The following is a 23,735-nucleotide window of genomic DNA, read 5'->3' as shown; positions in this document are numbered from 1 at the left end:
GCCTACCTGACTCCCTAGCAAAACCCTATTGGCTTTAAACAGACCAAGTTTTCATCTCAGATTTTCACAAGTAAGGACTTATTAAGTTCAATAAGGGAGAAAACAAAGAACATAGTATTGTTACATATCAAGAAGGAATTATCTTGTCATTATGAAGACACAAAGAGAAAGAGCCACGAAGTTTTGTCCATAGTGCAAGAAAAATTCATGTTTGATGAAAAGTGGAACAATATTGGGAATTCCTTGAAAATTAGAAGTTCTTAGTTGCAGTTTCAAACTCAGAATCTGAGAGATTTGACACCTTGAAAAACTGTACCCAGTAGGAGACAAAGTAAAGGTACCCTTGAAAATGATGGTTTATCCGAGAGGGAAGTGAGCAATCATTTTTAGTTACTAAATATCCTGAAGTGTATAGTAAAATTCCTGTATGCTTCAGTGGGAATAGAATCTGAATTCAAGGACCAGCCTTAGATTTTAGGTTAGTCACCAAACAGAAAAAGACATTTTTATTATTTCATATTTTTTACTTTATTGACATCTAATAGCACATTACAAGGAAGTATCCACAATGATAGAATGAAAAAGTAGTAGTTTGTTCCCTGAAGGATCAGATGTGAGTCTATGTAAAACTATGATGCACATGAAACAAAAGGCATAACAAGCAGTAACAAAAGCATCCTTTTTCTGATTTTCCTAATCTTGAATTTTCTTGACTACCTTATTAATCTTACTGTCCTTTCTTAGCTTATTCATCACATCTTCTCAGCTATGGAAATTTCTGCCAACTTTTTTTGGGACTAGTCCAAACATCAGTCTTGGAAGCCCACCATTCTCAAATGTGGTCCCTTTGGGGAAGGGTCTAACTCTTCACAAATAACCAAGGCTTTCCTTAAATCCTCAGGTAGAATAATTACTTTAGAATCCTACACAGAGATTGTGGTTGGTGAAAAGTGGTGGGCTAAATATCTACAACAGGCTGCTATCCATTAAGCTCTAAGTAGCTAGTTTTATGTTTCAAAACCCTTTTTTGGTGCAGTGAACAAACACTACTCATCCAGGGTTTGTGTACCATCCACCCCAGTAGATTATAAGCTTAGTGATGTTATTTTGAGCACTTCATGGTAAGAGTGGCATAACGTAGGTTTTCACTGACACAAGAGGCGAGGTAAGAAACCTACCAACATGGCACATTAACAGCAGAGCAGACATATTGTGTATCAGGCCTGGCTTCTGTAAGTATTTCCTAACTATACATTCATGTGATTTTAATACAAAATTCACAATAAATACTGGAGCAAGATTAAAGTGGAGACCCACACCCATACCTCAGTACTTCAAACTTCAATTTACTGCCTGTGAGTACCCTTCAGCTCAGTGGTCACAGTATTCAACTATAAATCATTGTGAAATCTGACTTTGGATCTCTACCAAGTAAATGTTCTAACTATTGTGCCATCAGATAATAAAAGGTTACCTCCTGTTGCTATTAACATATGCTCAAGAAGATGTTGACCAAGTCACTTAAATGAGAGTGCAGGACTATAAATTCTAACTAGAGATATTTTTTTGCTCTATTCCAAATTTCATTCTGAGAATATGGTGCTCTAAACCTGACCTGTGCCCTCAGCATCTCCTCCAGCATTTTCCAGGTAGCTTCTATTCAGTGTAATAACTTACCATCTCTATACCACTCAGCACGAGGTCGTAGTCGTTTCAACTCTGGTGTGATCAACATAGAACACTTCAAGGTCAGTGTTTCACCTTCAGTTGCAAAAGTGACTCCGAACTTCTCCAGAAACTGGACATCAATGTGGGTGAAGCAAACGTCATATGACAGGGGCACTATGCATGAGAAAATGAGAGCATTCTTCAGTACAAGTAAATTGTACTTGGCACAGAGTAGTGTCTGATCTGAGCAGGAGATGGAGCTTTCTGATATACTGTATGCTGATCTAGAAATTCAGATGGCAAAGCAAGAGCATCTGGACAGCTCCTATTGTAACTGAATGCTTAGAAAGCAAAGTCAGAAGAAGCAAGTTGTATTCAGTTTTCTCATCTGTAAAATGTTACTCTGACAAGAGGACATAAATTATCTAAGCAAATAGAAAAAAAGGCTTACAGTGGAAGGGCATTATCGCAGCTGGGTGAGGTTCTCCCTCCTCTCTGAACCCTATAAATAAACATACAAGAAATATTCAATGACATGCGCATTATATTTATTTATTGTTTTAAATATAAAGTAGGTCTTACTTCGCACAATCACAGCACAATTTGTTGATGCCTGACCATGGATGTTTGTTGCAACTGCTGAATAGGTAGCAGAATCATCAAAGTCAGCTCTGAAAAGAGGACAGAGAAAAACAGATGTCTCTTTATGCAAATAAAAATTCTCTTAATGATTTATATTACAAGCTAAACTATGCCAACCATAAGGAAAGTGTATAAAGCTCTTCACTGGTGTCACACAGTGCAAGACATCGATGAAAGACAATCAGAAAGCTGCTACTGTTTTTAACTGCAGTTAAAATCACAGCTTAGTGCACAGGCTGCATTAACTTGAGCAAACTGGAAATGACCTTTAGAGAATGATCAAAAGGAGATAGCTGGAGAATGCCAGTCTGGCTATTCCCTTTCTGTATGTAACCTTCATTAGTCCATCTTGCCCTTCTGCCTTATTTTAGGACAGAGACATGGAGTAAAAATAGATGTGATTCTTGCTAAAATTCTGCCTTCTATGGCTATTCCCAGCTGGCAGACACTGGTATTTTTTGCCTCTCTCATATCTCAATCCAGGAAAATTATAAAAAATCAGGAACACCAATAAAAATTGTTTATGTGCATACATGGCTTGGTTTGTCATATTTTTTAGTGAGAAAAAAAAAAATCATTATGCAAGAAGAGTATAAACAAATATAAAGCAAAAAATAGTTACTTGGTGCAAAACACTGATATATTGTCTCACTTAATCCATCCTTCCTTGAAGTTACATGAGCACATATATGACCAACTGTTAAAATATAGGTGCAAACCTTGATGCCCCAGTTATTTTCTTATTTAAAATTGTCCATCAGGAATAGTTCATTTAGTATTATATTTAATGGAGACCACTCAAAAATTTTCAGTTATGAGATACAATACTATGCATGCATGCATTTAGTTTCCTCTCAGAAGAACAAATTTCTGTCTTCTTGGCAACTGCCAAGTGATGAAATTCTGATTGCACTTGTCTTCTAAGAGGTCATATATCGCAGATGTGGGAGAAGGAATATGTAAGGGTGTTTTATGGAAATTGCATAACAGAATGCCAAATTTGGAGTATGTAGCAGCTGTCACAGACACATCAGACACCTATTTTTCACTTCTTGCATATGTTCTGGACAGTGTCAGATTATAAAGACGATACTATCTGTACTGTGATGGCTAAAGCAAAACTTGATGAAAGTTCCATTAAATTGAGATTTCTCTCTTTAAATTTACATGTCTAACAGCTCCTCCTGGTGGCAATCCTTTAGCCATATATTTCACAAAATCATGAAATCAGTTACAAAGTTTATCATACAATTAATTATCAAATTCATAAAACTAGGCTACATAACCTAAAGGACTGCAGCTGGGTAGAAAATCCTAGTACAGACTGGACAGGAACAGTGAGGTTGAAAAACAGTTTAAAAGAATTGAAATCATAGAACCATAGAATTATTAAGGTTGGAAAAGACCCCTGAGATCATCAAGTCGATCCGTCAACTCAGCACTACCACCATGTTAAACCATTAAACCATGGGTTTCATGGGCCATGGCTACATGATTTTTGAAAACTTCCAGGGATGGTGACTCAACCACATCCCTGGGCAGCTTGGTCCAATGCCTGACAACCCTTCCAGTGAAGAAATTTTTCCTAATATCTAAACTAATCCTCCCCTGGTGCAGTTGATGCCATTTCTTCTTGTCCTGTCACTTGTTACTTGCGAGAAGAACCTGGCCCCACCTGGCTACCACCTCCTTTGAGGCAGTTGTAGGAGCAATAAGGTCTCCCCTGAGCATCCTTCTCTCCAGGCTAAACACCTCCAGCTCCCTCAGCTGCTCCTCACAGGACTTGTGCTCCAGACCCTTCACCAGCTCCATTGCCCTTCTCTGGACTCACTCTGACCCCTCAATGTTTTTCTTGTAATGAGGGGCCCAGAACTGGACACAGCACTTGAGGAGTAGCCTCACCAGTGCTGAGTACAGGGGTACGACCACTGCCCTGGTCCTGCTGGCCACACTACTGCTGATACAGGCCAGGATGCCATTGGCCTTCTTGGCCATCTGGGCACACACTGGCTCATGTTCAGCCACTGTCATCAGTATGCCCAGTATTTTCCTCTGGGCAGCTTTCCAGCCACTCTGTCCCCAGCCCATAGCACTGCAGGGGGTTGTTGTGACCCAAGTGCAGGACTGTCACTTTGCCTTCTTGAACCTCACACAATTTGCCTCAGCCCACTTATCCAGCCTGTCCAGATCCCTCTGCAGACCCTTCCCACCATCCAGTAGATCAACAATCTCATCCAATTTGGTGACATTTGCAAACTGACTGAGGCTGCACTTGTTTCCCTCATCCATGTCACTGATGATGTCAAACAGTTCTTACTCCAACACTGAGGGCTGGGGATCACCACTTGTGACCAGCCACTAGCTGGATGTAACCTCATTCAGCACCATTCTCTGGGCTGGATGCTATTTAACAGTTTGTTTACATGAAGGATTTTAAAATTACAATACCCGTTCCCAGAGCTATAAAGCTCCATAAAGCTTAACTGATTCTGGACTTGAGAGATGTCAGACTTGACAACATTTCTTTGCAATGAATTTTAAAAGCAGAACATTTTTTTCACTGTCCCAGTTCCAAACTATTTAACACTTGTGTAATAAAATGCCAAAAAGCAATATAAAACTGTAGCACAGGACAATTTCCTAAGGCATGTTTCTCTATACTGAAATGTACATAATTCAGGTGTTTATCACAGTCTGGTACAGTATCTTACTATAATATAGCAAGTTAACAACAAATGAAAAAGCTCAAAAATTTCTTACAAGGGGCTTTGCAGAATTAACTGTTCTGGAAATGTAAGGCATTTTCGTCACTCTGCTATATCCCTAATTTAAGAATCTGTATATAGAATACACAGTAAATAGTGTAAATATAATACATAGTATATTTAATAACATATATTACATATTAACAAATTAAACAGCATTCATCCCCAGAAACTGGATTTTGATTGCCCTAGTGCTGATGTTTTAGAACAGCCCTTGCCATGCCTTGGTGTGCTCCAGCTCACAAAAAGGATTCCCACACACAGCTCAGGAGATAGTAAGGGACCTTTCCCAGAAAGCAGACTGGATGTCTGACAGCCCTGTCCTGAAGGGTGAGAAAATTAGTCTATCTCACACCAGGAGGTCACTGTGGCAGAGAATGTCTTCAATCTGCTGCATCAGGCAGAGCCCAGGAGTGCATTTCCTAGGCACTGGTGGCAGGTACAGGCCACAGTGTGCCCTGCAGTCCTTGTCCCCAGATACCTGCCCCATAAAGTCTTCCTGCCCTTCAGGCCACAACCCAGGCCACTCACCATCCTGACAAAGACCTACAGAGGTGCATAGTGTCTTCCTACCACCTACATGTCCAGGTTTCTCCTGGGTGAGCTAGACCCTCCCAGAAGATGGTGCACACTTACACCCGGCAGGACATTGCTGGGGCAACCATGCTGTGTTTGCTGATCAGGCCTGATCCCTCCCTGGCCTGGACATGATTTGACAGCACACAGCACCCATGTCATAAATGAGTGATGAACATTACACCAGCTTTGCTGCACTAGGCCATTTCCTCACATAAGCAAAGCATTACTTCAGGCTGCTTCGCTTCTCTCAAATCCAACTTAACTGCTCTAACATTTTGTTGTTGCTATAGAGGGTTAACAAAAAAGATAAAAAATTAACATTGCTTGACTGAGGTTAACTCTGATTAAATCTCACTTTAAACCAGTCATCATCTGCTCTCAGTGTTGGCTTCACTTTCTAGCAGAACAACAGATAAAATAGTTAAACAGGAACCAATATCTGTAAGAATTACACAGGATTTAGGAACTAAAGAGAGATTTTTGTTAAAAAACAGGTGGCCTAAAAATAATCCTGAAAATAGAGAAACATGTATTGTGGACTAACTTGGGGTCCCAAACTGTGCTAAACCACTCAAAGTTTCAGAAATTTAAAGGTGCAAGTACTGCAAAGTTGTCTCCCTAAAATGAAGAAACAGAATGGCAGATAGCAGATTAACTTTTCAAGTGGATATATATCTGTGCTCTTCTCAATCCCCTCACTACAGTTTTGTTCTCTTAAGAAACAGCAAAATACATCTTTTGATGGGATCTTTCTGTTTGTGATGGTGTCCAAGGTAGAGAAAATAAGAGTATGATCCTAAATGTCTCTAGAAAAGACAGAAGATTCACAAAAGGGTCATATCTTTAGTCAAAAGAAGCTCAAAATCTGAAAGTAAATATTTGACAAAAGTTAGTGATAGAGTTATAATTCATTTTCCCGAGGGGAACATAAGAAAGAAGTAACTGACCAAATAGCTGACCACATTCTTACAGCATCCTTTGTTTTTTATGAAGAGAAATGAGGTATTTATGGTTATGGTGAACACACAATTCCCCAGGCTAGGCAATTTTTGCTATTTAAGAGGTCATAACAACTCTACCCATTTTCTGTAGCTTACTGCTTTGAAAGCAACTTAAAATTCTTTGCTATGATCATTCATCTGAGTCTCCAGGAGACAAATAAACCATCTTAGACAGCCTAGTACTCACTGAAATGCCTTTAAATCTTATATTGGAAATGGAGGATTTTAGTGGCTAGGAGCTAGATAGCACTTTTGTTTCATATCCACTACGAAGAAAGTTGGACAGGATGGCAAGTTACATTAGGTTCTGACTTTCCTTTTGTGCCAGGTAATGCTCAGATGGAGGATTATCCTTGAAATTATCTATTTCCCTGTATGCTAAAAAAATCTTAGATTTCCTAAATTGCACTGTAAAGCGTACTGAGTCAAGACCAGCTAGAAACTACACTTGAAGTACCCAGGAGGCAAGGTGTGGTCTCACAGTTATTCTTGTTTTATGATGGAGAATGTGTTTTTCAGCCTTTACAAAGGTCAGATAAAATATGCATGGAGTACATTTAGATAGCATAAAATGTGAGTGCAGAACTGTATCTGTCCCAAGGTACTAATACTTTTTGTGAAAATTAAATTGCTCTGAATCCACATGAGGTTCTGAAGTGCTAATGCTTGTGTGGGGAATATTCCCCAGGCAGATATATCTATTTAAAATGCATATATTCATCCAACTGCCTAGTGCAGATTTAAACACAGGAGTTAAGAGTGAAATAGCATCTTTTTCTGAATTAGAACACAATTCAGTGCATGTAAAGAACAGGAGGCAGTACGTAGTAAATTACAGAGTTAAAAATTACTCCTTTGAATCCAAATGACAAAATTTTCAGTGTTATGGCTATATGACATCAAAATGTGGAAATACTCTGCAGAATTGCCATTTCCTGCACTGATTCTCCAGTCAGACTGAATCTGACTGATTCTTTCTGTTGGTTGGATTCTGTGTTTAGGGAAGAGGGACCTCTGTTATAAGGTGGCCACTTCCTCAAGCTCCCAGCTAGGGCAGCTTATAGGGGACAGTGACTGACAAGCCAGAAGATCAAGTATTTGGGGGCTGTTGTTTGCCTTTCAGCAAGGAGAGGAAAGCAGTACACCATTTTGCTGCCTATACAGCCCCTGGTACTGCATACCTGCAAAACGCAGGGAGCTGCAGTCTATCACCCACCAACCTTGCACAGCTCAAAGGCTCTGCGGGCTACGCCGGAGGATCGCCTTTGTCTCAACACCTCTGTCTCTGCTCTGCTTCCACTCCAGCGGAGAAAGGGCACGCCTCGCTGTCTACCTCTCCAGATTAAATCATCTCAAGCCTTTTGTGCCTAATCAAACTAAAATAGCACTATAATGACTGCACAGGGTCATTTTTTAAATGAGAATAGCTAGAAGAGATGGTTCGTTCAATTTTTAAGCTTTCCTTTTTGAAGCGGTGCAGGTGGTGCTGAGGATTGGAGTGCCAGATCAGAGGCTGGCCCTGCCTGCTGCCAGCAGGTCTTACACTGCACTCTGCTGGCTCTGCCACAGTTCTGCTGATGCAGCTGCAAACCTTCTCCTCAGAGATGATATGCACTTCTTAGGCTGTGACTTTATTAAATAGGAAAGGGAGAGGGCCTTAATAAAAGATAAAATACTGTTAAACCTCGAGCCCTGTAGATATGAAACTGTGTGGCCGCACCACACTGACAGTGCTCTGGAAAGTCAGATGTCCTTCCCTGCTCCTACCATCCGGCTCAGCTCACCCTCCTGCTCACTGAGGGGGGGGAGTCAAGAATACCCCCAGGGAGGAGTACACTGCTGTCTCCTCTACACACCAGCCGACGTAACTGGGACTGTAACATAGGCATTCACAGCTGAATAAAGCCAAAGCCAAGTGATCCATTTAATAAATCATCACAGTAAACAAAGAAACAAAAAAGCCCAATTCTGTTGCTAAACAAGTATTAGCAACCAAGAACTTAAAAATGCTACAATTTTTAATTACTAATATATTCACTAAGACAGAAAACATTTTTCATCTATGCCATAAAGCAATGGCCACCCTCATCTTGACTACCTCTGATACAGAAGCCTTTTCTTGTACTGTGTGCCTACCCATAGTTAAATTATGTGGGACAAAAAGTACACTTTAAACAAACCCACACATTCTCAGATATGTATGATCCATTTCAACTACCAGGAGCTTTGCCTCCCAGGATTCCTCACAGTCTCCTCCTAATAACCTATCAGATGTGAGTTGAAAGATGGGATGAACCACTACCCAAACACGTATCACTTCTGCTATAATTACGAGATGTGCAAAAAAATAGAATTAAACTCCAAACTTCTTTTCTTTACTGCTCAAGGGAGACCTTGATCTCAAACTCCCATTTGAAGAAGTTTAAAAGGAGCTAGAAAGAGACCCTATATGATAGCACTGTGAATGCATGCAGAAAATGTGGTAAATTGAGAATGTAGCATCATAAAAAATATGAGAAATTAAAATTATCTGGTTACTGTAGGCTTATGGGTTCTGGATAACAGCAGACAGTGGGGGATGAAATTGCGTCCAGTTACTACTTTAAGACAACAAGGTGATGGTAAGGTTTCGGTTCCTCAAGAATGTTTCCACTAGGATCAGGGAATACTCACAGGAATAAATATCCCACTTGCATCAGAAGGAAAAAGTTCACTGCCTGGGCTTCGCTGAAGTGCTAGAAAAGTAGCCAAGAAATTCCAAGGCCATTCTGAGTGGCTGTGGATAAGATTACATTCAGCTCAGCACTTTAGTATGAACAGCTGAGAAGAGCACAGAAGTGGATAGGAAGAAAGTCCCAATGGCTCCACCTCCCAGAAAAACAAATTATTCATAAAATATAAAACATAAGTGCACAAAGATATGCGTGGAAGATACAGAATTAATTTATATATGTTTGTACAAAAGCATGAATAATTTATATATTTCAACCATTATCCATACATCCATTGCTTTCAATACAAGATGCCCTTAATTATGCTCTAACAACATGTTCTTCCACTCCTGCATGTTCATTTTCTGTGGTTTTGGACAGAAAATACAGCTGATGATCAGGTTTTGAAATAAAATGGATTATCAATAAAGAAAGAAATTTTAAATTAAAAATTTTAATTTAATAAACTGTATAAATCATAACTATCCCCAGTATTATTTTAAGTGTAGAAGGGAAATCTGTGTGAGAGCAGGCAGGAATCTTTAAGTGGCAGAAAGGTCACACTGCCAAACAGAATGAAATAAAAATGGAGCAACTGTCTCAGAAGACGGCAGCTTGGCTGAATGTGAGAGAGTCTGCATGAGTACTGCATGAGTCTGCATGAGAGGTCTGGGACTAGTAGACAGGGGGTGGGGAAACCTGAGTATGTGCCAATAAATGACTCTGTGCTATGTCTGAACTTTTCTGAAATACGGCTGAGTCTGAACACTCCCAAAGGTGGTTGTGCCTACATGACTGATAACCAGCCCATAAAAGAGATAAAAAGCACCAAGGGGATGGAAGCCATTATTACCCTTCAGCCTGATGGTTACAGGTGCTCAGAAAGCAGCATCAGCACTGATTCTCATTTCTTCCAAAAGCTATTTAGTCCCAAAATGTCACAAAGGAACCTACATGCTACATAACTAGCATCTGGACTCACCAAGAAGTTCTTCAGGAGTGATAACCAAAAGAAATAAGCAGTCAAAGTCACTCACCATCAGGAAGTGACTAAAGTTTCATCTCCTGACTGGCACTCACACATATCCCGACAAAGGAGAGCATTTTCCATTTCCCTGCTAAAAGGGAGAGGATGGCAAAAGGACAATCTGTTTTTATCTTTTAACCTCCTGTTCTTATGGTCAAAAGTAATGTTGGTGGGAAGAAACAGTGGTGTTGACAGATTTCATGGATACAGAGAGCAGTTAGCAAGTTATCCATGGCCTGGGGGCAGAAGACTGAGTGCCTTCGAAGCACCTTAGGGAGCAAAAACCTGGTGATTCTTGCTGCCAGGTTCTGTACAGGGATATGTTTCTCCCATCCTGAGCTATGAAAAGATTGAAAGTTGGGCTGGACTTGGCTGCAGGATGGCAAAGGCAAATAGTCTTTCCCAAAAGCAGAAGGAATGATGCACTTATTTTCTGTACTAATGCCACAAGGCTGTGCTCAGGGCTACTTCCACTGCTGACAGATGGAGACAGGGTAGAAGATTAAATGTTTGGCCAGACAAGTGTTAGCCACAAATATTCCAGCTGTTTCAGCACAGCTGATACTCATGTTCTGGAGAAATTAAAAGAAGGGATTTGTGTCTCTGTTCTAGACATTAATTTTGTTTTTAAATATTGCAGTCATGTCTTAATTTTTATTTGGGTTTTTTATATCTTTTAAAAAGCTTCCACTAAGTTATATGCAATATTTCAATTGTTTAGGAAAGCATGGGATTAGTTTATGGGAAGCTGTTCTACCCAGGCATGTTCTCTATCACAAGGTTAACATTTTGAAAAAAATAAAATTAATTAAATTAGAACCTTTAAAAAAAATAATTTACACTTCCTTATTTTTTGGAAAACAAAACAAAACAAAACAAAAAAATAAAAAGAAAAGAAGGAAAGGAGATGAAAAACTAAACAGAACCTGACATGCAGTAAAACAAATACAGCTGTGTATCCCTACCCTGCCCAGCTATATTTTTGTTTACCTAAAAGAGCTTCATCATGACAAGAAGATATGAACATATAATTTTCCACTTCAAATGCTGAGAAGGTATAATTTTAATAAAAAAGGAGCTACCACTTTTTCAGCTACTTGCCTCTTCTTTTATATCTTGTAGATTGTTGAAGTTAATGAATATAAATGTCTGATTTTTCATTTCATTTTCATAATCTAATAGGCAGGTACTCAGTGAACCTTCTCCAGCCTGAAAGTGAGTACCAACAGAAAAGTGTGCTGAATTTAACAATTCTCTTGCAGCCTTTGCGTGAATTTTTAATTTTATTTGATATAAAATACTTTGTATAGAGTATTAATAACTGTTGTATTCCCCAGAAAGATTTACCTGTTTATATGTAACACATGTACTCCATATTTGCTTTCAATTCTGTACTTTGTTGGATCACTTGCAGGGAAAATCAATTCCTCATTTTTGTACCTGACAATCAAGAAAAAAACAAAACTCATAAATATCGGCAACTATTCATTCTTCTGGTAGATCTTTGGATCAAGATATCATTTACTATCATCTGAACTCTGTCTACTCTCATGCAGTATTTTCCAGTCTGTATGGATAGATACATATTGGGCCATGAAGGCAAAGCAGGACCATCACAGCAGCAAGGAAGTGGAAAGAGAAGATGTACACCCAGTCTAGAAGAGGAGGAGGAAGAGAAGTACAGAGAGGATGGCATGGGGCTTGAACTTTCAAGTCCACTACCCCTGACACAAGATGGGAAGCAAGCTTTATCTTGCACCACAGTAAAACACTTCAGCACTAAAAAGGGGAGCAGCAACAGAACTGTGCCTCGTGTTAGGTCTTCACAGTCCAGCCTGAGGCTTTCACATATACAAGACAGCACCTGTCCAGAGAGGAGGTCAACTGCAAGGACCTTTATGTCCTCCTCAACAGAAGCTAACACAACGTGACCACGGATACAGCCCATGACAACAGCGATGCCATGCACATTTATCCAGGCTTAGAAAGTAGCTATGAACTCTGTGTAATTTGTCATTTGTGACTTTGTGTTCAGGAAACTCAATGGCCAGAAAGACTGGAATGCCTTCCACTGTCTGCCTTCTGAAATACTTGAGTTTGCTTCTCACATTGCATGGAGCCACTCAGCAAGTTTTCCTCCCACTCCCTCCACTGCAGTATCAACTGCTGCGATCCAGCACATCTACGAGGATTATAAAGTGGATTTAACAAAGCCATTATATACGTGACACTTATCACTTACGGCATAACTTTCAAATGCAAAAAGCTTAACAACATTTTTAGAGGGCTAGGAAAGGCCAGTCTCTTACCATTGTACAACAGGGGTTGGAAATCCTTGTACAGTAAAGCAAAGGCTCACAGACATCTTTTCCCAGACAGTGTGAGACCTCAGGCGCACCAGAATTTCAGGGGCTCGACTTATAGTTTCTTCAATGATATGTCTTTCCAGAGCCATATTTTCTTCTACCTATTAAACATGGGAAAAGAAAAGAAGCATCTGGCACTAGACTCAAATAGGGTAGAAGATCTAAACTTAAATCCACAAAAAGATGCTTAATCACTACTCATATTTGAAGCACAGGCCTAAATTTCAGTATATCTTGCAATTATTTTTGCATAGGAGCAAAAAGATTCAGCAGGTACCATTCTTTGCACAGCAAGTCTATCCAGATGCTCTCTAGCACGGTGCCTGGCTGTGTGAATCTCTTTTTCCAAAGCAGACAACTCACTGGCAAAACGGATTCTTTTCTCATCACTTGCATGAGACTTTTGCTCATGACTCCTGTGGGACAAGAAAAAAAATCAGGTAACTAATATGAAGCTTTAAATTTGTCACTCATACACATCTGGCAACCAAAGGCTCTGAAACCATATCAGCAGGATGTAAAATTTAGGTTAGGCATCATTCTTAGCATCTATCTGCATATCCTAATAATGAGTATGTGAAATCATGTGAATTTTCTTCATATTCTTTCCCCCTGTATTTGTGGGGCTATAGCTCTAGGTCTTGAATTCTGCTTTGGTCACATTGACTGGTTCCCCCCAGTCCTCTGGTAGCTGATGTCAAGAACCTGCCTGGCCTCTTTCTGGCCCCTGATTTTCCTTCCTATGGACACAAGAAGGCAGAGGAGTGAAATCAAGTTCTGTGCCTGTTCACAACCTGTTAAAAGTTGTGCCTTTCTTACATAGTAACCTTAGCTTTAGAACCTGGGAGCTCTTGTTGCTCCATGGGCTGCTATCAGCTGACCTCATCTGAAAGATACAGACCAAGGAGTTCACATGGATTTGATGAACAGTTGCATGCAAAAAAGCTGTCCTTTGAAAATGATGAGCAGAAACTACCAGGAAATTATAGTTTTGAAAAAATTTTGAGCTGTTCCCTGAAAATCTAACTACACAGATTTTCCAGAATTCTTAAAAAAAACCCAACTCATAAAAGTTTTTAGGAGAAGCTAGCTCCATTTCCTTCATTCATGCTGATTCAATTAACAGCCTATGCCACTCTTTTCCTTCCCAAGAGGACAAAAGAAGGTACTGAATACCAGATATTTCTAACATGTCTGTCAATATAGTCAACATATGGCAAGACTGTGAAAGCATAACCCAAATAAGAAAACTTCCACGAAATTCAGTGAATAGTAGATCAAAATATTATTTGTCTGATATTTAAAAAAAAATCTTTGTACCATTTCAGTGCACTTTAAATACCAGTCATGTTCTGCCATGTCTTTTTTTATATTGATGAAATTAAAAACTAAATTAAAGTATGCAAAATCATTTTATTTTCCTAGAGATTTCTGTTCTGAGGTTATATATTTCAAACCAATCAAAGTACCAGAACCATATGGATGTATATGATTTTCACAGTGTATTTTCTGCAAACATGGCAGAATTCATTCTTATAATATAAATCCTCCATGGTTTTGGTGTAGTAACTGTAGAGCAAAGCAGAGCAGAAACAGCGAAATTCACTAAGGGGAATATTGTCATCAGCACAGTTACTCTGGGATTTCTTATCAAGTCTGTAACTGAGACATGACAGTAAACTCTTTTGATATTCTGGAAAGAATTTAAAACATTTAAATTGATCCAAATTAGAAATTAGGAATAGTGGAGTAGGCCTGTTCAAAATGAGTTCTGGATACTAGGTGGATTCTAATTTATTTTTGTTTTAAAGCTGTTTTCAGCAGTCAGAGTGGGGATCAGGGGAACAACTCTGGGATGAAATATGAGACTGAAAGTGACACTCAGTCATTTAGTGTTCCAGCCAAAATAGATTAGTTAAGAACAGTGACAGAGAAGCCTCTAGTCTTGTCAACTCTGAAAAGAGCCCTGGCAAAAGAGTTGGGACCAGAGTCACTACACAGGTAAGACTGGACCGACAAAGCTTTACCTTTTCCTGGATTCCTGCATTGTTTCATGCGCCAAGGTGCGTGCCCTCCTGGCACAGAGTCTACATGTTGTTTTGCCCAAGCCAGATGATTCATAATAAACAGCCTGCCTGGAAGCAGCCCTTCAAATATAAAAGACATTGTTATAACCCAGAAATTCAGGTAAAACATGAACTCACAAATGTCAAAGAAATTACTTTGAGCTGAATGCCATGACTGAGCACTGTTCAGTGAGAAACTTTTGCATCCTCACTGACTGCACTAGGTCCCAATTGACACTTGTCCTTCAAGGCCTTAATGCCCATCATCTGTCACTGGGGATCACTGGGTGTTTTATTTCATTCTATTAAATTTATATTTATTTCAGTCTTCAATCATTCAGGTGCAATGATAGCATTTCAGTGAACCACAAGGGTACCAGCCTCTCCAATGCACAAATCACAAAGATTCCCCATAGCATTGTCTGTTTCTAAGTATTCCTGCCTTTCTATAATTCACAGAACCTGCTGCATAAACTCTCCTCTTTCATAAGGGAATCTGGACCAGCTAGACAGCTAGGTAGGCATGTTAATTATTAAGGAGGGAGAACAGCAACCCCAATACAAAGTTTCAGGCTTTGAGATAAAAAGAATGTGTATTTTCTGGCTAAAACTCAGATTTCACATGAGAAGCATTGAGCCTTCATTTAAGTTTAAAAAAGGAAATTGAATTGCAAAAGCTATAATTAGTTATGGCCAGCTTCAGGAGCAGGAATATCATCATGTCATACAGAAGAATGGGTAAAAAGCTATTTCTATGACTTACAGTAAATTTCATGGCAATTTTTCTTGAGTCAGAGTTTCAATTTTAGACTACAAGGAAAAATTTTCAGTTTAGAGGTAGCAAACAGGACAGATCCTAAGCTAAAAGGTCTGTGCAGGTATCTTGCAATGTTGTTAGGAAGTGTAGCTATGCTGGTGAGAGACTATAGACAAGGGGCATGCCAATGGAAGGAAGTGGAAAACTATCATTCTGAATAAATCACAATTTTTTTGGGTGGAGGGGAAAGGTGAATATCTTGATTCTAAGAAGTGACTACCCAAAAAGAGACCTGTCTATGCTCAAATACATGGCACTTACTTTCTTGCTGCATATTCCTCAAGTATATATCTTGTCTGAATGTTGCGGTAGGACTGATCAAAGTGCTTGTGCCTCCTCTGGTAAAACGGCACTGCTACTGAAGACATGCTTCCTCTTGTTCCAACCAGTAACTCCTGCAGAGAGTGAAGTTAGCCACAGATTTAGCCATGCACACATTTAGCCATATGTTTCAGACACTTTGGTTTGATATTTTTTGATATGTAGACATGTGTGCGAACATGTACAAATGTATAAAACTGCACCAATTTGTGACAAATAGAGCCATCAGTCACATACATGGGTACCTCAGGCTGTATCTTATCACTCATACAGTGTGAGCTATAGAATCACAGAGGATAGCCTAAAAGATATCTTACTAGATCATTTTTCCCCTTCTTTGCAGATGTCATTTAACATCTCCATAGAATTTCCCACGGATGGAAATTTGACAGGTTTTTGGCCATTGTTAGATATTTCAGCTCTTCGCTCTTCAAACCTTTCACATTTTCCATTCTGGCAATTTATGCGTACTATTTTTTGTCCAATTCACCATGACAACAAATAGACTGTATTCGCCCACTTTTGTAGCAGCCTGTTGAAGATTTTCTTTACTTTTCTTTCCTGCTCTCTTATTTAAACCCTACAAAGCTGGCTCATGCAATCTTTCCTCATGGGTTCCTATCAATCATTCCGGTTTCCTTCTTGTGGACTTTCTCCAAAGCATAGCATAGTTTTTGATCATTATTTGGATAGAAGGTTCTAAGAAACATTCAGGGTGCTCCCACAAGAAGTGTGGGGGACAAAAGCATGTTTCCCACTGAGTTAGAGTTAAGCAGATTCCCAACCACATCATTAAAAGAGCATGGAGGTGCCTACACGCCTTTGTGCTCATTAGAAATATGATGATAACTTCTTGCAGAAGTGGGGAATGTCACCAGCCATGCTGTGAGTAGGTGCCAGCTTGTGTAACTGCAGTCCGGGTTAGATATGGGGTTCTCTACTCTGGGGCCATTTGGCCAAAACTGTGGTGAGGGACCCCAACTGAACAGCCAAAACCTCCCCCACAAGGTACCTACACTTCAGTGACAACAGAAGCAAGCTCCCAATACAAGCATATAAAGCAGATGAAGACTTAGTCAGGTAAATTACTGCAGTAATTTCCAATACCCTACTACGAGCTAAGGGGAGTGTCCCTGTTGTTATGCTCTCCTGTAGCATGCAGGCTGCCAGCTCCATGCCAGCACGCAGGGCACAGGCTGAGGCATGGCCTGGGATCCACCTCAGAGCACCCATGGCAAGTGAAGCAACACCGGCTCACCCAGGGACAACATTAAGAGTGTGTCAGGGTCCTGAGGACAGCAATGGACCTGACTGTCCCGGCCCAGCCTCCTCCAGAGTTCCTTCTACCCTGCCCACAGGCCAGGACCCTATGTCAGCCCCCAGGGCCATCAGCTTCTCCCCAGAAAGGACACAGCAGATGCAGTCTCCAGCTCCCCACAGCCTGGCCCTGCCTGGACATGGACCATGCCAAGAAGAACCTGCCTCAGACCCACACAAGAAGTCCAAATTTGTAACAAAAAGCCACATAAATAGGCAGCTTCATGATGTATATAAAATGAAAGCTCAAAGGGATTTGGATAGAAATCTTCTAAACTCATTTAGATAAAACATTTAACAAGGTAAAATGACAATATATACCGTATTTCCAGCATATAGTATTTATCAAAAAAGGGAAATGCTAGTAATAAATTGTGTAGAGTGAAAAACAGCAACAGTGTGTGATTGTTACTTGCAGATAGTCAAGAGCCAAGTCAGGTGCTCCCAAATCATGATGTTCTCATATCAGCTACTTTTACTTTTCCAAGAAAAAGTAAGAGCAAGCAGTAGGTATATTTAATAGAAGTCACATCTTCTTTTAAAAAGTTCTGAGATCTAAAGAGGTTTTTACATTTTATCACTTCATAACTGCATCTTCTGCATAACTTAGAGTTACCTTTTCAACCCTTTTTCAAGAGATATGAGAATGACAAGTCACACGTTCAGGAATGAGAGCTTTAGGCAAAGCACCAAACACTGCAAAACAAAAATGAAACAGGTTTACCACATTACTATGCAACATTAAAGAAATATAATGTCACATTTCTAGGGAAATAAAGTTAGCATGACCCAAGTTAGCTCAGCACCTCGCAGAGATGCTGGCTTAGTAAGATGCCCTCATACAATGCTGAACTGACATGGACTCCTCATGGACCTATTAACTCATCGTATGACACAACGTCTTGGTTATATGAGCAGATTTGCACAGACCCACAAGCAGCCTTGGCTTCTCCTGGTTTTGATATATGTTCATCATGTGATGCTACATCTGCAGACATCGAATACTGGTTTTCTTCCTGCTAACTGTGTGACTATTGTGTATATGACATTGGATTTCCACAACAGTTCATATGTTAACTGGACAATTAATGGTATAATGTTCCCTTTTCTCTGTTTTTAATTAGCCTTTTTGCCTAAATGAAGGTGCAGAGGACAAACACATGGATTAAGCTCACTCCACTGTTAAGTGCTACGCATATTTACATGTGGCCAAGTTAAATAAATCTGTGAGTTTATCAACATGCAATGTACATACTGGTATGTATATAACTCACACTGAGATCCACTTTATAACAATTGCAGAGTAATGCCCATTTATCTGGATAGATCACAGTCTGAGTCATTTTCATTTTTGAGAGAGGAGAAAACACCATTGTCATTTGCAGTCCAGCCTTTTTCACTAAATGTGCAACTTATGTTTTAATTAGTATATCTTCTTCTATTTGTCAGCACCCAGGACTTCTCAAAATTTGGGTTCATATATTTTTCACATTTACCCAAACACCTTTAGTATAGAAACAAGGGTATCCATCCACTCAGAGCCTCCATACAAGCAATTAACTGAGCTTGTTAGCAGCCAGACTCACTTTGCCTTCTGCTAATACAGAGGGGAGCTGCCTGGCAACAATTCCAAATGTAATAATAATCATCAGGTAATTACAACAATGTTGCATTTAATACTTAATAGTGCTGTAAAGACAAGTATCAGAAGAGCAAAATCAAAGTCCCAATGTAAAAGCAGCACGTAAGATATTGAGCTCCTGATGAAAGAAGTTTATACTGTATTCCTAGGAACAATATGTTGACCATTTTACCAGTTTTCCACTTTTATATGAGATGTTTGAAATATATTCTAATATGTAGACTACCTACCACTAACAGAGTTAGAGAACATGCTATGCAGATGAAAGCTTAACCCCACTGAATTTGTTGATTTAGGTGAACCAAAATTTTATTAATGACAGTGTCTGGAGACCTAGTTACACTGGCAAGTGAATTGGTAGAACTGACTCAAAAGTGAGTTGCAGCCAGTGGTCTGGCAGAGAAATTGGGGGGAAAATCCCAGTGGAAAACTGAGAGCTCAATAACAACAACAAAAAAGCATAAGTCCAGAGAAAGACAAATTGATTATCTGAATGATTATAACAAATTAAAAAGCAAATCTCAAGTTTTATTCACCAAGTTCTATTGCAAGAATTTTGGAGGCCTTGTTGAAATATATGGTCTGTGTGTCATGAACAATCCTTGAGTTACATCCATGCAGATCCTATTAATGATCCTGGATTTCAAGAAAAAGAGCTAGAATTACAGGAAAAAGATGATCCTAAAACACTTGGTGTCTCATCTGACCCTGTTAGTGCAATGCAGCACCATGGTAATCCTTCCTTTCTACTATTATTATTCCTATTAATTTCTATGACTATAAATGCTGGGGCCATCAAAAGGACCTAAAGTGCACTAATCTATGTGCTGTATAAACCACTCAGAAGACTATTAAACCCAAAGAAAAATATTATATCAGCCAAAATGTCCTCAAGGATTAATGACATAAACCACAGGTGAATTAGACTATTCAAGTCAGTTTACATAAACATACATTTCCTCATGCTTTGTAGCACATATATAACAAGCATGTATACAACAATTTTTACTTGACCATGAGTAAAGGGCTGAGTTCCCAGGTCAGGATATGCACAGTTTCGTGACACAGTAATACTGATCTGAATAGAAAGCCATAATCTAGGACCACGTGACAAGGGGCCACATTCTTGAGAAGAGAAGCCACGGGTCTGATATAAACATTGTTAGTCTGATAAGTGAGTTAATTTAAGATTTAGAGGACAAGCAGTAAATTCTAGCATGATCATCTACATTGCCTCAGAGAGCAGGCACACAACCAACTAAACTGATGGATGTCTTGACAAATGCCATGGGAAGAAGAACATGGCTGCACTCACCATAGATAGACAGTTTGCATTTCCAGATTCAGAAGGCTCATGTCATGAGCAATGCACTGTACAGCATGTATTTTCTCGGCCTGACCTGCCAGTGCTATACCATGCAACATGCACTTTCTGTGCTCATCTCTGTTCCTGGCCATCTGGAGAAGTGCCAAAATTATTCACAAGTTCTTGCCTGTCCTCACGTAGCCAGAGATTTCTTCGACCATTTGCACTGATTGGAGGGCTTGTCCTGTTTTTCCCACAACTTAGACATTTTTTCCTCTACTTGTCTCTTGTTCTGCTAGCTGCTCCTCACATTTTTCAAAGTTAAGTGTTTTCAGGAAGCTGCTAACTTATACTTCTATGGTGCATAAAAGCCCCCAATACTTAACTGATAAAATATATTTAAATCCATATCACCTACATACCACAATGAAAGATAGGAAAAAAAAAAAGGAAAAAAAAACCCCACCTTTTATTCATTGACCAATATAAAAAATTACAATATTGACTCAAAAAATATGTGATCCTTTCCAGATGGTTATATCCATGCTGTACAGAATGTGGACTTAATAACATATTAGCATTTTCCCCCAGAAAGTGACTTTGGTGGAAATCTTGTAAAGCCATCATAAATCATTATGCAGCTCATAGACACTGCAGTCTAAACAGAATGGGATGTAGAGGATCTGTTTAAATCTTCTCCATTTTAATAATAAACTAATTTGGTAAAAAACTGATTTGACAAAATTTCTAATATGTCTCTCCAGTCTCTTATCTCTGTACACACGTGTATATTTAGATCTTACACAGAAATGTATGTTTTGTCCATGAAAAAGGATGAATTTTAAAATCTACTCAAATATAATGTCATTTTAAGATGTTTCAGTCCTTCTCATTGAAGATCTTGTTCAGTCTGGATAAGAATTCAATTTTAGATTTTTTGACAATAGAACACAAATGCTCATCTTTAAAAAAAAAAAAAACAAACGTATGGAATTCTCATTTGCTTACTCTGCTGAATTCCAGACATCATTCAGCAAGCATGAAGACTTCTTGTGTCTTGTTGTCTTTAGCTACATTGTAGTTGGTCTTATGTTTTACTGATCACACTCCTTTTCATGGGAATAGTATTTTCCTCATTTCTCCAACTGGTTTTAAACAGATTCGAATAATCCCCAGAAAAGCATGCATTACTTTGGTTATTAAACATAAAGATGGAGTTCTCTCCTCTATTTCTACTTATCTGAATATCCAGCAAAGCAACGTTTTCAAGCAGCTGACAGTACCAGCCATCACAGTTGTGTCTACCATTTTTACTAATTTCATATGTTTCGAATGAGTAGGCTTTCAACGTCTCTCAACATCAAATGATATTCTTTTCAATGACATACAGATAGATTCAGCAATTTAATGCAATTATTTGGCTACAGCACATCTATGATTAGTTAGAATGAACACCTCGACTTTGTAATAGTCCCTGAATGGCTTCCCTCACCCTCTAGCCAGATCAGTTAGTGTGGAGGTAATTTGAAATATGTCATGGGTGGTCACAGTCATTTCCACAACCCTTGATGAGGAGCTTTGCTTGGTGGAGGTAAGGAGCAGGCAGTCATGGGTACCCTTCCCTCCAGCAAAGTAATTGTTGTGGAGGGGAGCACCAGTTCCTGCATTTTAGTGAGTCTAAAAAAGAATGCAATTTTGGATTTTCTGTGACTCTCATGAAGGAAAGGAGTGGAAGCTTCCAAACTGACTTTCTTTCCATATCTCTAATAGAAGCTGAACAGTATATATCCCAGAAAGGGTACTAATACGGATGTTACCTTATGAATTCGTGATCATACAAGACTGGGAATTAAACAAGGCTAAATTTGTCCGCATTGACTTGAAACCCTGCCACCCTAACATTCCAAGTGCACAGAGTTCCAACATGTTCTGATAAAGTTTGAAGATTTCCCTTCACTTGGCAAGTGTATTATATCCCTTCAACTGGACATCTAAGAATGTTGGACAGTGAGATGATAAAAATCATTTCCCATCATCCCAATGTTCATTTTCCTTCATTATGGTACTTTTACTGGCTCATAAGCATTATCAACACACAGGCATAATTTCAAGAGCATGAACTTGATTTCCCAAGGCTCTATCAGTGGTATTTAGATGGAATTTTCACGTGGCACAGAACACATCACATAGCTTAGAGCAATACGGACACCAGAAACTTCTTCTGGAAACATGTACTTGAAAGCTTGGCAGACACAAAATAAAAGTAGATTCTCTTTTTTTTTTGGCCTAGCTACATCCCATTCTTCATCAGACCAAATCTTTTTCCAGCTACTATAGGATTTTATGCTTAATTATTTAGACACAGACTTCAGAGGAATCATATAGTATAAGCACAAAAGAAAGTGGCATTGCCACCATTTTTGCAACTGGAAAAAAATATATATGAGTAGAGCTATGGATTTCTGTAATGTAGTTCTTAATATGCAGAAAGAAACAGAGGGAATGTAATACACAATAAAATCAAGGTGACTGTGCACAGGACAAAAAGTCTTAGCTACTTTTTTGTTTTTCTTTTCATGAATCAATTTGAGTCCTGCTTATTGCTTGTTTTCCCTGAGGAAAGTAAATATTTTTTTTACAAGAAAGCACCCAACCCCCTCCTACAGGCACTCTCATTTGCTCTGTACAAGAAAAATATGGATGGAAAATGGACTTACCAAGGGATATAGAAAAACTGCAAAGCAGAGAGGAAGACCAGCCTTTCCCAGCTTATCAAACACTGCCTGAAGAAAACAAATAATTCCCCTCTCTAAAGGCTACTGCCCCTTCACTCCTATTTAAGAGCAGATGCAGTGCTATATTTAGAACTAACCAAGTGATTCTCCCAAAACTGGGGACAGCCTAACATGCAATAAGGGAGAGATATAAAGGTAAAAGAAAAGCATTAGTCTATATGCAGTTTAATATTGCATTTTAAAAAAAGAAAACCTCATTCCTTAAAGAAGCAGTTGTTTATGTTAAAAGTGAGGTTTCTTTTCCCACCAACAACAAGCACATTGGAAGCAATTAAATGTCAGAAAACAGTTTAAATTTTTTATTTAGAGTTTGAAGTTTTAAAATAATCAGTAACTTAGAAGACAAGTGAGGAGACGTAAACTCCAGAATATTATTAGTAGAGACATGAGACCCCGTTGGTGCTTCAGGCTGTAAAATGAGCCTCCCCACTGCTTCCTTAAGAGCTCTCTGGCTTTGAGAATGTCTGCAACATACGAAGGTGTACCAGTTGTATAAAACCCCTCTTATTTCCATCTCTACTACACCACCGGTCAAACTGAGAGAGATTTTTCTATGTCTCATAGGTAAAGTAGGAGGAATTTAATATGCACAGAGGCATAAACATGCAGAGCCAAAGCAGTCAGCTCTGTGAGACCTTGATGGACCCTGGTGGTTCCTGATTATTACTAACTAAAATGGATGTTTGCTGCATGTACGGCTCCTGGGTTTCGT

The 23,735-nt window shown here is 39.2% G+C and overlaps 1 protein-coding gene across 2 annotated transcripts in view; it reads right to left on the bottom strand.

The window, feature by feature from the left end:
• Positions 1-23,002, bottom strand: part of MYOM2 (myomesin 2) — a 76,535-nt gene extending 53,533 nt beyond the window's left edge. The window contains exons 1-10 of one of the 2 annotated variants that reach the window (XM_042017166.1): positions 22,946-23,002; positions 17,897-17,976; positions 15,904-16,037; positions 14,787-14,906; positions 13,037-13,175; positions 12,703-12,860; positions 11,741-11,833; positions 2,251-2,339; positions 2,120-2,170; positions 1,678-1,842 (exon numbers count right to left, since the gene is read on the bottom strand). In XM_042017166.1, coding sequence (XP_041873100.1) covers positions 1,678-1,842; positions 2,120-2,170; positions 2,251-2,339; positions 11,741-11,833; positions 12,703-12,860; positions 13,037-13,175; positions 14,787-14,906; positions 15,904-16,010 — 922 coding nt within the window. In that variant the 5' untranslated portion in view covers positions 16,011-16,037; positions 17,897-17,976; positions 22,946-23,002. The remainder of the gene's footprint in view (positions 1-1,677; positions 1,843-2,119; positions 2,171-2,250; positions 2,340-11,740; positions 11,834-12,702; positions 12,861-13,036; positions 13,176-14,786; positions 14,907-15,903; positions 16,038-17,896; positions 17,977-22,945) is intronic. The other variant, XM_042017167.1, reaches the window with a different exon arrangement.
• Positions 23,003-23,735: the final 733 nt, after the last annotated feature.

The sequence above is a fragment of the Corvus kubaryi genome, unplaced genomic scaffold (genome assembly GCF_017639235.1).
Source record: "Corvus kubaryi isolate FWS band 111438036 unplaced genomic scaffold, C.kubaryi_AGA036_p1.0 split3-73, whole genome shotgun sequence".
NCBI classification, from domain to species: domain Eukaryota; kingdom Metazoa; phylum Chordata; class Aves; order Passeriformes; family Corvidae; genus Corvus; species Corvus kubaryi.
The sequence above is the reverse complement of the archived record's forward strand: the minus strand, read 5'-3'. Positions and strand labels throughout refer to the sequence as shown.